This window comes from Xenopus laevis, chromosome 5L, assembly GCF_017654675.1.
Source record: "Xenopus laevis strain J_2021 chromosome 5L, Xenopus_laevis_v10.1, whole genome shotgun sequence".
Lineage (NCBI taxonomy): Eukaryota > Metazoa > Chordata > Amphibia > Anura > Pipidae > Xenopus > Xenopus laevis.
In genome coordinates, this window is record NC_054379.1 from 37426075 (window position 1) to 37447122 (window position 21048).

General features: G+C 39.7%; 1 protein-coding gene across 1 annotated transcript in view; it reads left to right on the plus strand.

Annotated features, from left to right (window-relative positions):
* The window catches only part of pygm.L (phosphorylase, glycogen, muscle L homeolog), a 43516-nt gene that overhangs the window by 19560 nt on the left and 2908 nt on the right, over positions 1-21048 (plus strand). The window contains 16 exon segments of the mRNA NM_001086701.1: positions 3345-3423; positions 3634-3737; positions 4320-4451; positions 5870-5981; positions 8898-8980; positions 10403-10546; positions 10893-10985; positions 11830-11976; positions 12157-12320; positions 13322-13436; positions 14433-14534; positions 15458-15605; positions 16278-16336; positions 17733-17874; positions 18980-19187; positions 20729-20863. Coding sequence (NP_001080170.1) covers positions 3345-3423; positions 3634-3737; positions 4320-4451; positions 5870-5981; positions 8898-8980; positions 10403-10546; positions 10893-10985; positions 11830-11976; positions 12157-12320; positions 13322-13436; positions 14433-14534; positions 15458-15605; positions 16278-16336; positions 17733-17874; positions 18980-19187; positions 20729-20863 — 1967 coding nt within the window.

Here is a 21048-nt window from a genome sequence, read left to right on the forward strand (position 1 = left end):
AATCATACATGCGTTGGCCTCAGGTAAAGCACAGAAGAGCATATAAAAATACAGATTAATGGAGGGCACTCCCAAATCAACTACAGAGGAGTATGTTATAATACACAGAAGAGCTCTGATTCAAGCGTAGCGTCTATCCTCAGACCAAGAATCAGCCTAGTGTGGCTGTAGCCTTAACTCCGCAGCTTATTTTGATTTTTACTAAAAATCAGACCCCAGACTGGGTTAAAAATGGCACAGCTGCATGGTGAATGGGTCTGCTCTTAACCCTTTTCTCTCAAACATGAAGGTCAGCCCCAGAACAGTCATGGGAACTATGTAAATAATAACAGGAAGAGAGGACCCTTTGAATGGATTTTTTAAATTCTTTTAACAGTGTTTGGGTTATGAGTATCCTTCCAGCAGCACAGCCGGATCAGTCCGTACCTTAGGAAGGTGAATTGGAATTACCCATCAGCTTACGTGTCTGCCTGTACTGAGAACTAAAGCCTAATAAAAGAAAATGCTTTAAGAGTCCAATAATAGTAACATGTCTTTAAAGTTTTTCACAGCATCTTAAATGGGTTGTTCACCTTCCAACACTTTTTTTCAGTTCAGTCGTTTTCAGAAATAAAGACTTTTTCAACCACTTTTCTACTGACCGTTTTTCTAATATTGAAGTGTTAGGGCTCTTACACATGAGCGTTTTTACCTGCGCTCCCCTGCGTTCCGTTTTTCGGCGTTCAGCCGCAGGGGAGCGCAGGAATAGACGCATTTAATTATTTCAAATGGGGCTGTACTCACACAGGCGCATGTAGGCGCCGAACGCAGGAAAAATGCAGCATGTTGCGTCTCAACCTGCGTTCGGCGCCTACATGCGCCTGTGTGAGTACAGCCCCATTTGAAATAATAATGCGTCTATTCCTGCGCTCCCCTGCGGCTGAACGCCGAAAAACGGAACGCAGGGGAGCGAAGGTAAAAACGCTCATGTGTAAGAGCCCTTAAGGTGGCCATACACGGGCAGATTAAAGATGTTGATATCGGCCCTTTAGACCAATTCGCCAGCTTATCTGTCCATGTATGGGGGCTTCCGATGGGTCTTCCCAATCGATATCTGGCCACAATATAGAACGGGAAGGTTTAATTTTTCAGGTGATTGACCTGTTGGAGCCCATTGCTCCTCACTGTAATCCAATCATTCGGTCCTGGGGACGAACGTTCGGAATATAGCCCTGCGTTGGTGGGCATATCAGGGAAAGATCCGCTCATGTTGCCAAACGAGAGGATCTTATAGTGCATGGCCAACTTTAGTCTAGTTTTTCACCTTTCTAAAGCTGCTGGGGGGGTTGTCGACTCTCTAAACTGTTCTAAATTGATATATTTAGTTGATACATTTCTTATCTTTGTCTCTGCTGAACAGTTTCATTACACGCAGCTGTCAGAATTGATACAATAGTTGCTAATATTCCACAGGGGCTGCTGAGAAATGTATCAACGAAATGTGGCAAATTGTAATAGTTCAGAATCTGCACGTGAATTACTGAGCTGTCAGACTGAAACACCAGACTTAGATTTTGGAAAAAACGCTAAAAAATGGAAAGCAATTGAAAAAGTCTTTATTTCTGAAGAACAATCTGAAAACATCTAAATTGAGATGAGTGTAAGGATACCTTTAATACTATATTCTAGATATAAGCAACCCTTGGCTCTCCAGATGTTGTTGGACGATAACTCCCAGTCCCCCCCAAGCCTTGAAGTGTCAGTCAATAGCGTTCAACAACATCTAGAGGTCTGCTGCTTGCTAATACCAGAAGAAGAAGAATGTATATATATATATATATATATATATATATATATATATATATATATATATATATATATATATATATATATATATATATATATAAAAATATATATATATAGATGTGCCCTTCATACCATCATAACATTCTCTGCATTCTGAGTCACTGACAGGTTTGCGTGAAAATACAACATATGTATTAAATGAATCTTTGGGGAGGTGCCTTTTTAATTGAAGATTTTCAATATAAATAACAGCTGTCACGGCTTTTAATAAAGAAAATCCTCCTGTATCAGGAGAGGTGTTGTGATCAGTTACTATAAAGGCATATGAGGGACTTTGCGCAACTAAGTTATTTATGGTTAAAGGCATAAAATAGTGTGAGATATTAGCACCAATAAATTAATTATACCTACCAATGAAATAGTATGCGAGGGTTTGTTTACCATCTTTGACAGGGTTAAAAATCCTGTCGGATCGAGGACCACATTGGTTTGTTTATGCGGTCCTTGATCCAACCACCTGTATGCTCAACGTTTGGATCAGCCCAATATCGTACCACCTCAAGGTGGACATATTGGGGAAATATCCACTTGTTTTGGCAAACTTGCATGTATGGCCTCTACATGTATAGACCCTTAAGACAGGGTTTTTCTTCAAGAGGGTAGCTTTACTAATAGCAGGCTATGTTTGCTATGTCCGCATAGACTGTATTTTGTGTAGAGATTGTGGGTTTGTGCCCATACCACACTCTCCATTTACTCTATTTGTGTTTGGTATGCCTGGAGCTGTTTTTAATCAGTCTGTCAGCTCAGGGCCAGAACTAGGGGTAGACAGAAGAGGCAGCTAATTAGGGCGCAATGATAGGGGGGCGTCGGGCAGCTACCTCTAAAATTGTCTTCTGCCTACCTCTATACACTTACACTAGGGGGGTATTTATTAAACATCGAATGCCTAAAACTTGAAAAAATTTGAGTTTTTCTTATTATAAACTACTATAAATTTAGTGAAGAAAAAAACTCACATTTTTCGTGATTTATTATACCACAACAATGGAAAAAGTCAGAATGTGAAAATCCAGCATCTCAGACCTGCTGAGGTTGTGTATAAGTCAATGGGAGACGTCCCGAAGATATCCTGATCTGCGCTGGGTTTCGTGCAATAATCCAAAGATTTTGTGGTTTTCGGGCAGAAATACGAAAAAAAACGTACAGGAAATTTTTGGGAAAATGTATTGATAAATAAAGGATAATAACCTGTGTGGATTTGGTCGGAGTATATTTCAGACATAAATTTTTGGATTTTGATAAAAAAAAAACCCCCATAGAATTTGGCCAAATCCCGCAAATAGTGCCACAATTCTGCTGAATCCTGAACAGAACCCTGGGTTTGGCGCATCCCTACTAAATATACAGTATACTAGGTTCCTGCTACCTTTTGGGCATTTAAAATTTTTGTGTGAATAACGTGCAAGAAATCTGTATTGCTCTAAATAAAAATGGCATCTCTTTCCAAGTGACTAGCGAGGCTTCTTATATCATGTTTTCTTCTCTTGTATCTGCAGCTGGGCCTGGATATGGAGGAACTTGAGGAGATAGAAGAGGATGCAGGTCTCGGGAATGGTGGATTGGGGCGTCTGGCAGGTAAGCAGCTCACTGTATATTTCACTTTTCAACAAAGGTTTTAGTATTTTTTGTTTTTGTCAGTACACCCAAACAATCATGGGGGGCCTACTAGATTACATATGCATACATGTATCTTTGCACAAAGTCAAGTGCTGATGGTGCAGTTTGCTGGGTTTTTTTTGAAGTACAATTGAACTGCAACATATTGTTTCTCTCCGTATATATAAGCTTGCTTCCTGGACTCTATGGCAACACTTGGACTTGCAGCTTATGGATATGGAATTCGATATGAATTTGGAATATTCAACCAAAGGATTATGAACGGCTGGCAGGTAAATACTGAGAGTAAATAAATCATGTTATTATACACACATGTTGACACTGTTCATGTTCTGAATAATTAGTTTCGTTCAGTGGAATGCATAAAAATGAGAAGTGTTGATCAAATCCTGCAAGATGTATATTTCCTATAGAGTTTTATTTTCTATCCCAGGCATTAAAGTATAAATATAAAGGAAAGTGCTCTCTCTTTCAAATTTTGTTTTACATCTTAGGACAGACTAACAATAATCTAATTATTACTAAGCCCTAAATTAGATGCAGTGAGATATATTGCTTTATGACAAGTAACACAAAACAGACTCCAGTTTGTCATCAATGTTTAGCCAAATATAAACGCATCTGAAGAAGCTTTGTGTGAAGCAAGTACACCCTGACTGCTTAGTTGGTTATTAAAGCTGGCTCTAGTCGTGGAGATTTTATCGGTGGGTGGATGCCATGACATAGTTATACCCTTGCTCACTATCACATTTCCTTTCAGTCTTAATAAGAATGGCAGATGATGCATGAAGCATCTTGCACAACTATGAAAACAGATATTGCAGAAGTTACAATTTTTTTTCCTTCCATTGTAGGTTGAGGAAGCAGACGATTGGTTGCGGTATGGAAACCCCTGGGAAAAGGCTCGCCCAGAGTACATGCTCCCAGTCCATTTCTATGGCAGAGTAGAGCACACCGCTGAAGGTCCCAAGTGGGTTGACACGCAGGTCTGTATATATAGGATACAAAGTAAATGACTAATATTATTGCAGGGGATGCATTCGAAGTAAAATTGTACTTTTGACCCAATAAGTTTTGTGTATAGGAAATAATCTAGATTTGATTCTGAGGCTTCCATATTCTGCAAGGAATAATTCCCAAGTTTTATGGTAACGTTATATTAAAGGAATACAGAATCCATATATCTGTTACTTTGCATTGTAGCTGTTTATGGTAGAATATTATGACCATGGACACTGGATTACATACAGTATATGTGGTTATGTAATAAAAAATACAAGTTTTCCTCCAGTTCTTGGTATAAGACTTTGGGCCTTTTACTCTGTTAACTTTTTTTAATTGCAGAAAATCCACGAACAGTTAGGACATGTAGGTGCTATGTCAGTACCTGCTGTGCATGATAGGCCAATCTGAAATATTTCTATAGTCCTCTGTAAAAAACATACTTCTGCTACAAAATTCTTGGGAATATTGGGATTGTATACCCATATTCCCTCTCCCTGTAAAGTAGTATTGTGGGCTCTTCTTTTACAGGTGCTTAGTCATTAAATATTTTCATGAAAATTCATTTTAAACCGCTGCTTCCTTCTGAGTCAGCCGGAAATAATACTATTTAGTGTCTGCTCAATCTGTTATACCATCTGTTTCCTAGGCCACAGCTTAGACTATCCAGGCCCAGCTCAGTATTGTAACTGTGTATTCAATGCTGCACACCACATGATATTAACAAGAGTAATTCCCTCCCTACGTTTCCCCAAGAAAAATTAAATTAAAACCTCCCAATGATTTTTGTTGAATGACGTACATTGCAAAACTAAACACTGAAGTAGGGAACAACTTGCATATAATATCAGGACAAGGACACTCAGACTTTTCAAATCTATTGAAGTCTGGTGGGATTTCTGAGATTAGAAACTACATATATTTTGAATACTATAGGTATAATGACCCAGGAGTCCCCACAGGTATATTAAAGGGAAAATGTGCCCCTTCCTTTTTGACATGAGCTTTGGGCTTGTATAAAAAAACTTCCAAAAATAAATAGAAATGGATTGTGGGACTTGAAGTCTCTCTGCTTTCCAAAAAATCTGTCCACCCACTATAGAAAGCAAAGGGACTTTAAATCCCAGAATTCATCACTTCACATCGTTACATAATTACATAGTTAAGTTGGGTTGAAAAAAAGCCCAAAGTCCATCAAGTTCAACCCCTCCAAGTTCAATAGAACAAAGTTAAAGAAGGGGTTAAATTACACTGTGAACCTTGCAAATGTTATATATATGTAAAGTATAACCAATATATGCTTTTTTGCCTTTTGTGGTGTTGCCTATAACCAAATTGTACCCTAAATACATAAATAGCTATTTTTGCCGAAAATCAATGTATTTATGTTTTCTCTCCCCAGATTGTTATGGCAATGCCTTATGACACACCAGTCCCTGGATACAAAAATAACACAGTGAACACCATGAGGCTTTGGTCAGCCAAGGCCCCCAATGAGTTCAACCTACAAGAGTGTAAGGATACCTTTTATATTAAATTCTAGATATAAGCAACCCTTGGCTCTCCAGATGTTATTGGAAGATAATTCCCAGTCCCCCCCAAGCCTTGAGTTGTCAGTCAATAGTGTTCAACAACATCTAGAGGTCTGCTGCTTGCTAATACCACAAGAAGAAGAATGTGTGTGTGTGTGTGTGTGTGTGTGTGTGTGTGTGTGTGTGTGTATATATATATATATATATATATATATATATATATATATATATATATATATATATATATATATATATATATATATATATATATATATATATATGTGCCCTTCATACCATCATAACATTCTCTGCATTCTAAGTCACTGAAAGGTTTGCGTGAAAATACAACATATGTATTTAAATGAATCTTTGGGGAGGTGTCTTTTTAATTGAAGATTTTCAATACAAATAACAGGTGTCACGGCTTTGAATAAAGAAAATCCTCCTGTATCAGGAGAGGTGCTGTGATCAGTTACTATAAAGGCATATGAGGGACTTTGGAACTTTTGCAGCTAAGTTATTTTAGCACCAATAAATGAATTATACCTACCAATGAACTAGTAGGCGAGTGTTTGTTTCCCATCTTTGTCTAAAGGAGCATTTGGCAACTTTCTAAAAGTGGTTTTCAAACTTGAAGTTGGTGATACTGGTGCCATTAAACCCCTCTATCCTTCCCATGCCCTCTGGCAATGTGAATAAAGGCTGTGTGATTGTCTGGAAAATGATGTCAGAATCATTTTTTCCATTTACAAAATAAACCTTTTGCAGATATTAATTGGTCTCCATATTATTAGTGGATAAACCTTATTTTTAGCAAGTAAATCATGATCTAGCATCTCCAGTAAAGGCCCCCATACACGGGCAGATATAAACTGGCGATAGATTAAGTCGGCAGTTTATTGCCCAGTGTATGGGGCCCTCGGACGGGCTTCCCCGATCAATATCTGGCCAAAAGTCGAGCACATGTTGATCAGGCAGGGTTAAAAATCCTGTCGGATCGAGGGCCACATTGGTTTGTTGATGTTGTCCTTGATCCAACCACCTGTATGGTCAACGTTCGGATCAGCCCAATATCGCACACCTCAAGGTTGGCATATTGGGGAAATATCCACTTGTTTTGGCAAACTTGCATGTGTGGCCTCTACATGTATGGCCACCTTAAGACAGGGTTTTTCTTCAAGAGGGTAGCTTTACTAATAGCAGGCTATGTTTGCTATGTCCACATAGTCTGTATTTTGTGTAGAGATTGTGGGTTTGTGCCCATACCACACTCTCCATTTACTCTATTTGTGTTTGGTATGCCTGGAGCTGTTTTTAATCAATTGGTCAGCTCAGGGCCGGAACTAGGGGTAGACAGAAGAGGAAGCTGCTTAGGGCACAATGATAGGGGGGCATCAGCAGCTACCTCTAAAATTGTCTTCTGCCTACCCCTAGTCCGTGTTTGCACCCCCCAGTCCTAGTCCCCTTCCTTCCCTCTGTCACCAACCCTTCGTAGTTCTCCCCTCCCTTCTGTCACCATCCCCTCCGTCACTCTCTCCCCTCTGTCGCTCACCATTGCTCACCCCTCTGCTCCCCTCCGTTGTTCTCTCCTTCCATTCGTCGCACTCTCCTCCCTCCTCTCACCTCCCCTCTGCTGTACTCTCCTCCCTTGCCTCCGTCGCGCATTTTTCACTCCCCTCCGTCATGCTCTCCTCCCTTCCCTCCGTCGCGCTCTCATCTCTCACCTCTCCTCTTTCGCACTCTCCTCCCTCCCCTCCGTCGTGCTCTCCTCCCTCCCCTCTGTCACACTCTCCTCCCTTCTCTCCGTTGTGGCATGCGGGGGGAATGGCCGGCTGGGTTGCCTAGGACGTCTGGCGTGGCCCTGGGTCAGCTTGTTTTGTTTGCATCACTCAACCTGTTATTGCCTATTAGTTTGCTCCTTCCAGCTGGTTTTGTCATAGTGGAATAATTGTCCTTGTATAAGTTGTAGAACATTGTCTGGCACTTGTGATTATCACCGCAGCTGGAGGGACTCTGGCAGGATAACCATATAAGGGAAATAAGCCTCAGACAATTGCTATTTTAGTTTGAACTCTGCCAAGGTTGTCACTTCTGCTAAAATTCCAGAAACTCAACACAAATAAACACTTTTCTTGAGTGGTTTTATTCTTAAATAGTATCATAGCTATTAAAGGAATTGTTCAGTGTAAAAATAAAACTGGGTAAATAGGCTGTGCAAAATAAAAAATGTTTCTAATATAGTTAGTTAGCCAAAAATGTAATGTATAAAGGCTGGAGTTACTGGATGTGTAACATAATAGCCAGAACACTACTTCCTGCTTTTCAGCTTTCTTGGTTAACACTGACAGGTTACCCTGGTTACCAGGCAGTAACCAATCAGAGACTTGAGGGGGGGCCACATGGGTCATATCTGTTGCTTTTGAATCTGAGCTGAATGCTGAGGATCAATTACAAACTCACTGAACAAAAATGTACCATGTGGCCCCCCTTCAAGTCGCTGACTAAATCAGAGTTATAGAGCTGAAAAGCAGGAAGTAGTGTTCTGGCTATTATGTTACACATCCAGTCACTGCAGCCTTTATACATTACATTTGTGGCTAACTAACTATATTAGAAACATTTTGTATTTTGCACAGCCTGTCTATTTACCCAGTTTTTATTTTCACACTGAAGTGTTCCTTTAATGTTGAATAACAACCTTAACAACAAAGTTTCACAACAATCAGTCGGATTTAATGATTTAATATTTACAGCAAATCACATTTGTTGGTATCAAATGATATTTTTATTACTCACGTAGCTTGTCCATATGCAAAATGTATCTAATACATAAACTACAAGCAAAGTCTTTGTTGTCTATAAATGCATAACTGGCTCTGTGTGTTACTTTGCCTGCAGTTAATGTTGGTGACTACATAGAGGCCGTGCTGGACAGAAATCTGGCTGAAAACATCTCTCGAGTCTTGTACCCTAATGACAACGTAAGTCTGATCTTTACTGTTGCATTTAACATACATGAGCGGTACTGAAAACTGATTGAAGCATATAACAGAAACCAGGCATTGTTGTTATTGGAAAATGGATTTTCTCTCATGTCATTGGATAACACATTGGGGCAAATTCAGGCGCAACTTCGCCGCACTTCGCCAGGCGTAGTTTCGCCAGCGCTCCGCAAATTCACTAAAATCCGAAGTTGCGCACAGGGGTAGCGCAAGGTTGCGAAGTTGCACTAGCGTTGATTCGCTATGTAAAGCGAAGTTACGCTAGCGAAGGCTAATTTGCATACGGCGCGAAATTCAAATTTCAATGGAGGAATACGTATCAGCACTACAAATGCCTAGAAAACCTTCAAATCATCAAATATAAATTTTATTTTGCCCTACACATGTGCCCACTGTCTAGGTAAGTTGCCATGAGTCAGGAAATGTAGGGGGGAAGGAGGGGAGCCCCAAAAAAAATTTAGATCTTTTTCAGCCTATCACCCATAATGTAGAAAACACGCCAGCGTTTTTTGGGACTTAGAAAAAATTTGGACTTTTTTTGAAACAATCCCTATCTACTCTATTGCGCTTCGCCAGGTCTGAGGTGGCGAAGGAAGTCTAGCGTAAAAGGTAGCGTTCAGTACACTGCGCAAGTTAGTGAATTTGCGTAGTTACGTCGCTAGCGAAAATTCGCCTGGCGTAAGGGTGCGAAGTAACACTAGCGAAACTACGCCAGCGTTCGTTAGTGAATTTGCGCAGTAACGAAAATGCCAAACGCTAGCGAATTAACGTTAGCGTTCGGCGCTTAGTGAATTTGCCCCATTGCCTTTGAGAGCTTTTAAAGGGATTCTGTTATGATTTTTATGGTGTCGTTTTTATTTCTAAATTATACTGTTTATGCTGCAAATCTGCCATGTAAAATGTCATTCTTGAACCAACAAGTGTATATTTTTTTAGCTGTAATATTGGTGTGTAGACAGCCATCTCAGGCCATTTTGCCTGGTCATGTGGTTTTACTTTAGGATGGAACTGCTTTCTGGCAGGCTGTTGTTTCTCTTACTCAATGTAACTGTTGCAGTGGGACATGGATTTGTACTATTGAGTGCTGTTCTTATATCTACCAGGCAGCTGTTATCTGGTTACCTTCTCATTGTTCTACTGATGGGCTGCTTGTGGCGAAAGGAGGAGGGTGAAATATTTCCAACTTGCAGCACAGCAGTAAAAAGTGACTGAAGTATATTAGAGCACAAGTCACATGACTGAGGGCACCTGAGAAACTGACAATATGTCTAGCACCATGTCGGATTTCAAAATTAAATTTAAAAAAAATCCATTTGCTCTTTTGAAAAATGGATTTCAGTGCAGAAGTCTGCTGGAGCAGCACTATTGAAAAACACTTGACAATATCTGTCTATCCCTTAGTTCTTTGAAGGCAAAGAGTTGCGGCTGAAGCAGGAGTACTTTGTTGTGGCTGCCACACTACAGGATATCATCAGACGATTCAAGTCTTCTAAGTTTGGATGTCGGGACCCAGTTAGAACCTGCTTTGACACATTCCCAGACAAGGTATTTGCACTGTATAAAGAGATTATTTCAGTGTTTTATCCAACCTGAGAAGGAATCAGCTTTAGGCCTCTGTATTGGTTATACAATGCTACTGTACATTCTAGCACATTGTATGTCAATAGTTCATTGTTCAGGAATTCTTAGTTGAAGGGAGGTTATAGGGATTGGATAAAGAAAATTTTGGAAGGGAGCAAAAACCAGTGCCTTCTATAGGCAAGGTAGAGTGGGAAAGCTTGTAGAAACAGCATTTATATAACAAGTTAGAATTAAGCATATGCAATGAAAATCCTTGACTTTGTGCCAGATTCATTATTTCTGCTTTTTTTATTTTTTATCTTTCCAACAGGTTGCAATACAGCTGAACGACACCCATCCTGCACTCGCCATCCCAGAGCTTATGAGGATTCTAGTAGATGTAGAGAAAGTGGACTGGGACAGGGTAAGTCATTTAGAGAATAAAACATATATACCCATTCATTATTACTGGGGTTTTGTTGTGTGTGAATACATTGTAAGCCATTTCAGGTACATGTGAGGTTTCTTTTGAGGTGCTTAAACCTCTCCATTTTAATGTGTTACTTTGGAACGTTTGTTTATTAAAGTGTTCAGAAGTTCGCACAGAGTGAAAAGGAGTCTTCATTAAGAAATATTTTAGAGTTGGGGGCACCACAGCATGATAGCTAACATGTGGCTGAAGAAACACCTTGTTCTCGGGGAAGAAGGAATGCTGGGAATTGCATTTGATGGGCCTGGAATTGCTATATCCTAGATCGAGGGTCCCCAACTTTTTTTTTTTTTTAACTATGAGCCACATTAAAATGTAAAAAGAGTTGGGGAGCAAACAAGCATGGAAACATTCTTGGGGATGTCAAATATGGGCTGTGATTGGCTATTGGTAGCTCCTATGTGGACTGTCAGCCTACAGGAGTCTCTGTTTGGCAGTACACAAGGTTTTTATACAACCAAAACTTGCCTCCAAGCCTGGAATTCAAAAATAATCATCTGCTTTGAGGCCTCTGAGAGCAACATCCAAGGGGTTGGTGAGCAACATGTTGTTTATGAGCCACTGGTTGGGGATCACAGCTCTAGATGGTGCTAATTGTAAGTCCTAGAATGTACTAATACCTACCCATGAAATATGCAATGTCTTAAAATAAAAGAATAAAGCACTTCACTGGTTACTGATGGCAGTGGTGCCTGTGGATAATACCATTTGCTATTACATTTGTATTTATAGAGGTATAAGAAAATGCATGGTAAATACACTCTGTTCTCTTGTTTAGGCCTGGGAAGTCACCAAAAAGACCTGTGCTTACACAAACCACACAGTGCTGCCCGAGGCTCTGGAACGATGGCCTGTGCACTTGTTTGAGAAACTGCTGCCCCGTCACCTGGAGATTATCTACGCAATCAATCAAAAACACCTTGATGTAAGATCCTTTCTCCATTACACATAAATCATCCTATCTCCCATTTGTACGTATAGCCGTCACCTGCCCAACGTTAGGGTTCAGTAATAATGCACAGTATGGGAATAGTAGATAGGCAGCTCAAACATGCATGATCCAAGAGTTCTAACTGGTGTTATAGGTTTGCTTCTTCTTTTTTAGGAAGTGGCGTCCACTTTTCCAGGGGATATGGACCGCATGAGGAGAATGTCTATTATTGAAGAAGGAGATTGCAAAAGAATCAACATGGCCAATTTGTGTGTGATTGGCTCTCATGCTGTGAATGGAGTGGCCAGGATTCACTCTGAAATCGTGAAGAATTCTGTGTGAGTATCCATAGGACGAGCATTCTCTGGCACAGTCTCCTGTAGTGATGAGGATACAATGATCCCAGTCATGGCTGATGTTACACTGTTTAATTTGTATCCATTTTTCTACGTCCCAGTTGCCTCTAAATAACAACATACAGGGATCATGTGAAATGGCAAATGTTTAGATTTGTCAATCCCCAACCTTTTATACCTGTGAGTCCCCCAGCCCTTACTGCTTTTAAGAGTTGGTCAACAGCCAATCAAGTCGGCCATGGATAAAAGTTACACCAATGGGCCAAGACTGCACAATACAACTGCTTTCAGATAAGCTATTTTTTCTCCTATTCAATGTTCTTTCCCAAGTCACATCTCTACTTGGTTTGTTCTATTACTGCTCCTGCCTGGGTGCTATTCTCATAACTAACAGTAATTGCAGCACCCAAGCATTTTTACCAATACAAACAATTATTGACATCATTTTGGAAGGGTACGGGAGGCTTTGTGGTTTTTAGGGACATTTTCGGACATTATTAAACATATTTGGTGCCTATGTACAGGCAGCACTAGGTGTCAAATTGTGTATGCCTTTTTTTTGCTCCCAAAAGTCAACCCCAGTAGATGGATTTGCTTTACCTCGGGGGTCCCCAACCTTTTATACCTGTGAGCCACATTCAAATGTAAAAAGAGTTGGGGAGCAGAACAAACATGAAAAACATTCCTAGGGTGCGAAATAAGGGCTTTATTTGGCTGTTTAGTAGCTCCCATATGGACTGACAGCCTACAGGAGGCTCAGTTTGGCAGTACATCTGGTTCATAAACAACCAAAACTTGCCTCCAAGACTAAAATTCAAAAATATGCACCTGCTTTGAGGACACTGGGAGCAACATCCAAGGGTCATGAGCTTTCCTTTATTTTTGTATTCTCTTACTCTGTGGTACTTTATGGCTTAGGCCATTGATTTTTAGCTTGTAGCCACAGCCTGAACTCACTGTTAAATCTGACTCTTGTATTACAGTTTCAACGATTTCTATGACCTTGAACCAAACAAGTTCCAGAACAAGACCAATGGCATCACCCCAAGACGCTGGCTTATGCTGTGCAACCCAGGCCTGTCCGATATCATTGCTGAGGTAATGCCTATAGGATTTATGCACAACATGCTGGCCTTTATTATCTCATAGAATTAACTTTTAGTATTGATGTAGACAGTGAAATTCGGAGACAATTTACAGTTGTCGAGCTTTATGTTAAGCAGTTCTTAAGCTTGGAACTTCAGTTTTCTGATTGCTAGGGTTGAATTTCCCCTAGCAACCAGGCAGCTGCTAAACGACACTGGAAGATGAACAGAAGACGCCTAAATCGAAAAATCATTAATAAAAAGTAACAATAACATTGCAGCCTCACAGAGCCATCATGTCAAAGACCCTGTTCGAAAGTTAGAAAGAGAAAGAAGAAGAGGGCAAATAATGAAGATCTGAAGTTGTAAGGATAGGACATTCTATAACGTAGTAAAATATGCAATGGGGCATTATAAAGCAACACAGACAGATCCATTAATTGGGGAGATGGTCTAGCGGAGGAACAACCCTAATATGTAGTGTTTCCCAATATATTACGTCCCCTGTAAACGTCTGTACTATTCTTTAATAAACAGACATTCATTTACATTTAGTATAATCCTATGCTACACCTTCTGTCCGGCTCATTCCCTCCCAGCATTACACTTGGACACCTTTTTATTTAGCGCTGTAAAACATCAGTCACATATCTGTGTGTGAAATGTTGCAGAAGATTTCCATGATCTCAATGGACAGTGTCAAATCACACATGAGAAATACACTATTTATTTTTACATGGACCTTTATCCTGTTTTTCTCATTTTTTACATCACTCCATAAATAGACTGATCAGTCACAGAGCTAGAGCTCCCCCTAGTGGAGTAAATGAATCACTAAAGGAAATGTATAAAGGATATGTCTTGTTTTACTTGCTGCTTACATACAGAGTAAATGTCATTTAATCAGAGATGGCGTTGGATTGAGTTTATACTTCATTAAAGTTGCAAAGTAACCCGCACATACTGGATAACACTGAAGCACACATTTGTTTTGTTTTTTTATCTGCAGAAAATCGGAGAGGATTTTGTGACAGACTTGAGTCAGCTGCGGAAGTTACTGGATTTTGTTGATGATGAAAGTTTTGTGCATGATGTGGCTAAGGTCAAGCAGGTAAGTGAAAGAGGTTGTATATATATATGTGTGTGTGTGTGTGTCTGTCATGTTCCTAGACTGGTAAACTATGTTTGCCTCAATATGTCAGATGTATCTTCATAACTTAGGATATTTATAGATATATATATATATATAATATATATATAGATTCTGGCACCAGAGTTCCACCAGACCAGGAGTACTGTCATACATCCCCATTTATTTGCAGGTAAATTAGTAAGGACATGTGTGTATTCCGGTGTTGCTTATTCTGCTGCCTCAGCTTGTAGCACAGGCATTATATCAGCAGGGGTCACATTGCAACCCTGACTGCAGTTAAGTAAGAGGTAAAGTAATTGTGTTAAACAAGAGCTCACTTGAGAAATGATATATCAGTGGGACTCTATACCTTTATTTCAGAGATTGCAATCTTGTGTTGATGGGTGTACTCAGAGCAGCCGACAGGGGGGAGAGTTGTAGGGGGCCCCGAGGGTAAGGGGGGCCCCGGCCACGCCACACTTACTTGATTAGCCGGGCCCCCCATCTTTCTGAGAGCTGCTGACTTCGGAAGGCATGGACGTTTAAGGGGCCCTGGCCACCTATTTTCTTATAATGTGGGGGGGGGGGCCTGGCCACCAATTTTTTTTTCTCGTGTGGGAGAATATTTTTTAATGGGGGGGGGGCCCTGGCTTCAAATGTTTTTTATGGGGGGCCCTGACCACCAATATCTTTTTATTTTTTATTAACATGTGGGAACCCTAGTCAACAATATTTTTTTTGTTTTTTTACTGTGTGGTGGGGAAGGCGGACCTGTAGGTGGGGCTTGCGGTGGGCGCAGCCCAAGGGGCCCAGGAAATTTTGTTGTACGGGGCCCTGCGATTTCTGATGGCGGTCCTGAGTGTATTTGTAATAATAATAATCTTGTTGCTTCTGAATATCAGGAGAACAAACTGAAGTTTGCAGCCTACTTGGAGCAGGAATACAAAGTGAAGATCAACCCTTCCTCTGTGTTTGATGTGCACGTCAAGAGAATCCACGAATACAAGAGGCAGCTGCTCAATTGCTTACACATTATCAATCTGTACAACAGTAAGTATCCTGCACTTGGCTTGGCCGTTCTTATAATAAATGAAATCCCAAACACACTCAAGTTTTTTATAGGCTAGTTTATAGGATACGGACTCCACCCCATATATTCAAAGGCTAAAAATGTGTCGTCATCCAGATAACTAAATCCTATTATTTATCTTTAAAAGAAGTGTCAATTAAAGGTGTGGTTCACCGTTAAGTTTTAGCATGTTATAGATTGGCTAATTCTAAGCAACTTTTCAGTTGGTCTTCTAGAGATGCACCGAATCCAGGATTCAGTTTGGGATTTGGACAGGATTCAGCCTTTTTCAGCAGGATTCAGATTCAGCCGAATCCTTCTGCCCGGCCTAACCGAATCCAAATCCTAATTTGCATATGCAAATAGTCACAAGCAAATAGCTCTTCCAGCTCTGGTGCACTGGCTGTTGTGGCTGCAGACAAGCACCCATAGAGAAACTGATAACGCATTTATAGCAACATTATTATGGTGTCCTGTCAGCTCATATGCTCAGGTTTACTTTTTAAAGAATTAAAAATAAATTCGTGTCGAATTTTGTCATTCAGGGGACAGGAAGATGGGGAAATAGCAGTGGCTTAGAATTTGCTATTATTATTATTATTATTATCACGATTTGTTTTTCATTTTTCAAACCAGAATCCTTCATTTTTTAGGAATCAAGAAAGACCCATCCAAGGTTTTTGTTCCAAGGACTGTTATAATTGGAGGAAAGGTACTAGCTTTGATTTTTTCACCGCTTTATGTATCTAACAACCATTATATTACATGCACAATTATAGCAGTTCATTCATCATAGAGATTATTAAAGGAAGGAAGGAAACATTTAATCATGGGGGTGCCCAATTGTTACACATTTCCTTCTCTTTTCAAGCTAAATACATACGTAGGGGCACATTTACTTAGTTCGAGTGAAGGAATATAATAAAAAAAACTTCGAATTTCGAATGATTTTTTTTGGCTACTTCAACCATCGAATTGGCTACTTCGACTTTGAATAGAACGATTCAAACTAAAAATCGTTCGACCATTCGATAGTCGAACTTTGACCCCCTACTTCGCCACCTAAAACCTACCGAGCACCAATGTTAGCCTATGGGGAAGGTCCCCATAGGCTTTCTAAGCTTTTTTTGGTCGTAGAAAAATCGTTCGATCGATGTATTAAAATCCTTCGAATCGTTCGATTCGAAGGATTTAATCGCTTGATCGAACTAGTTGCGGTAAATCCTTCGACTTCGATATTCGAAGTTGAAGGATTTACCTTCGGCAGTCGAATATCGAGGGTTAATTAACCCTCGATATTCGACCATAGGTAAATCTGCCCCGTAGTGTATAGGTAGTGCATATACCTTAAATAGACACACTTATTTACAGCCATTTTACAGAACACTCCTGTATATATATATATATATGTATGTATGTATGTATGTATGTATGTATGTATGTATGTATGTATGTATATATATATATATATATATATATATATATATATATATATATATATATATATATATATAGTGAATAAAGTGCCCCCTCTTGTAAAATATAAGGATATTATAAGTTACCAAGGAGTTTTTATACAGGTCATGGAACTCCAAGGTAACGTCTAATATCCTCATATTTTACAACTGGGGGTACTTTATTTATTATAATACACAAGTTTCAGTGAGTCATGTGACAGAAAATACATCAGAACTCACCGTTTATAACTGATGACATCAGAAGTCACCGTTTATAAGGATATAATTTACAAGATATTCATGGCTTTTGTGTATTTTATATATATATATATATATATATATATATATATATATATATATGTGTGTATTTATACACGAGTGGGAGTAGCCATATTGCTTTTGTCTGTTTTGGTAAATCAAACAACGTTTCATTAGATAAAAAATACAACAGGGTTGTTGCTTGAAGCAAACAGCGTGGCAGCTTCCTCTAATATATATAAAAGCAAAGTCATTTTCTGTGAGCTATACCCTCCCATTTTAATATTTATTGTAAAGCAAAATAAAGGGATGATAAACTCAATTTATCAGCAGAGTAGTTTCCCTTAGAACTGCACTTTCTATGTAACTTTCTTTCTCTCTGTTGCTCTGCAGGCGGCTCCCGGTTACCATATGGCTAAAATGATCATCAAGTTAATCAACTCCATTGCAAGTATTGTGAATAGCGATCCAGTTATCGGTGACAGACTGAAGGTCATTTTCCTAGAAAACTATAGAGTGTCCCTTGCAGAAAAAGGTAGGAGATCATCAACCGAGAGGATAGTATTATGTATATCTATATATATATATGTATACATACACAGAGTATATATATATATATTATTTATAGTGCATTTCTAAGTACAGGTATGGAAACTGTTATGCAGAATGCTCGGGACCTGGGGCTTTCTGGATAACGGAACTTTTCATAATTTGGATCTTCATACCTTAACTCTACTGGAATATCATGTAAATGTTAAATAAACCCAATAGGCTGGTGGATTAATTATATCTTAGTTTGGATCAAGTACAATATACTGTTTTATTATTGCAGAGAAAAGGGAAATCATTTTTAAAAATTTGGATTATTTGGATAAAATGGAGTCTATGGGAGACGGCCTTTCTTTAATTCAGAGCTTTTTTGGATAAAGGGTTTCTGGATAACGGATCCCATACCTGTACAAGCAACACGCTGTACATGATACAGATTTCAGTCTATGGTGCTGGTACTCAATTGTGATAACTCACTGTCCCACTGGTGGGGAATCCTCTGCCACTTAAAGGGTTGAAGGAGAAGGAAATGCTAAAACGAAGTAAGCTTTATCAGAAAGGTCTATATAAATACTCCAGTAAATCCTCAAAGTAATGCTGCTCTGAGTCCTCTGTCAAAAGAAACACTGTACTTCTTTCCTTTTATTGTGTACACATGGGCTTCTGTATCAGACTTCCTGTTTTCAGCATAAAACTCCAGGGCTAGGGCTTGAGCATGCTCAGTTTGCCCCCCCTTCCCTTCCTGCTATAATCTGAGCCCAGAGCTATGAGTGAGCAGGGAGAGACTCAGACAGGAAGTGATGTCACACCAAGCTAATATGGCAGCTGCTATCCTAAACAAACAGTGTCTAGAGCTGTTTACTCAAGTATGGAAAATCATTCTACAGAATAAATATAGTGTCATAGCTTGCACTGTTGTGGCTAATCTATTGGCAATAAACTGCTTCAGTAGCTTTCCTTCTCCTTTAAAGGCTATACTTCCCTGTTTAGCGCCATATAAATATAATACAATCCTGAGTGTATATAAGTGTTTCTTCATTTGTATCTGCCAGGGTGATTAACTCACTGCAAATCTTTTCTCCTGTTCTCAGTGATCCCCGCAGCCGACTTGTCTCAGCAGATCTCTACGGCCGGCACCGAGGCCTCGGGCACAGGGAACATGAAGTTTATGTTGAACGGAGCTTTAACTATAGGAACCATGGACGGGGCCAATGTGGAGATGGCAGAAGAGGCGGGAGAAGAAAACTTGTTCATCTTTGGCATGAGAGTGGAAGATGTCGAAGCTCTTGACAAGAAGGGGTTCGTAGTTTATTTTAAACGGCCAAAATACTTTCATATTTGATTTTACCTATGGCTTTGACTAAGGGAAATATTAAAAGAATATGTATTTTTCATTTGCTTTATTTCTATAAAGATCATGTGAAGGCAAGACGGGCTCAGCCTGCAGTTTCACTCTTGTCACAAGCAGAGAACTCAAAGTCTTAGTTGTATGTGAGAGACTTAGTGAGGACTAAGGACATGGTAGCCTGATGCGTTTCATGCCAGACAAGTGCCCGTCTGGCATGAAACGTGTCAGGCTACCATGTCCTAATACATAATTATTCACTTCTACGATTATTGCTACTGCATTTACTAATTTTTTTTTTACTGTAAAAAATTCGAATATCCTCACAATTCGGCTGGGAGGGTTTTTAAGAAAAATATTGAACGTCTAAAACTCGAACGGTTATTGCCGACCTGAATACTTGAATCGAGTTTTTCCTCCGAAAAAAACTTCTAGGGGCAAATTTACTTATGGTCGAATATCGAGGGTTAATTAACCCTCGATATTCGACTGTCGAAGTTAAATCCTTCTACTTTGAATATCGAAGTCGAAGGATTCACCTCAAATCGTTCGATTCGAAGGATTTTAATCCATCGATCGACCGATGTTTCTTCGACCAAAAAAAATATTTAAAGCCTATGGGGACCTTCCCCATAGGCTAACATTGACTTCGGTAGGTTTAAGGTGGCGAAGTAGGGGGTCGAAGTTTTTTTTAAAGAGACAGTACTTCGACTATCGAATGGTCGAACGATTTTTAGTTCGAATCGTTCGATTAGAAGTCGTAGTCGAAGGTCGAAGTAGCCAATTCGATGGTCGAAGTAGCCACAAAAAACATTCGAAATTCTAAGTTTTTTTTATTCTATTCCTTCACTCGAACTAAGTAAATGTGCCCCCTAATGTCAGGAAGGCTAATGATATCTTCTGCCATTGACTTCTACACACACAGGTTTTAGGTGGCGAATCGTCTAATTCAAATTGTTTCCAGGGTCCAGGTATGATAAATTCTCAAATTCGAAGATTATCCCCAACTCGAGTTTTGACCAATAATCCAACACGAAAATTAGAATGTGAATTCCAATATCCAGTTTGAACCTTAATAAATCTGCCCCTAAATCTCTCACGGTCAACTAAGACTTTGGGGGTTATGCAATAAAAGGCACTAAGTTTGCCCAGGAGCAGTAACTCAGAGCAACCAATCAGTAGGTAGCATTTACTGGTTACCTGTATAAAAGCAAGCATCTTATTGGTTGCTGTGGGTTAGTGCTCCTGGGCAAACCTGGTGCCTTTTATTACATTTGAGGGTTTACATTTGAGTTCACAGCAACCCTTGGAATACTAAATGGAATACTAAACGGAATACTAAATGGAATACTAAATGACCCCTAAGGCCTTTACGATCCCATTACAAAAAGCCAGGAAAGTCATGACCTGAAGACTAAGGGGTGTAGTGTAGTGTAGCTGAACAACAAAACGCGTGGCCTCACCATCCTGACTTTGCCCATATTGTCTGTTTCAGGTACAATGCTAGAGATTACTATGATAGAATCCCAGACCTGCGTCAGGCGATTGACCAGATCAGTGATGGACATTTCTCCCCCAGAGAACCCGATCTTTTCAAGGATGTTGTCAATATGCTGTTGAACCATGACAGGTAGGTGTCCATCTTTCAATCTTGTCTCCTCTCATTGGTGCCCACATGGCAGAGATAATATTGGTGCCGTTTCTACAGGTCTGGGGCTCACAATCATTAAGTAAAGTCTAAAATAGAATAAGGCTAGAAATGCTGTATTTTGTATACTAAATATAAACATGAACTTACTGCACCACAATATTGAG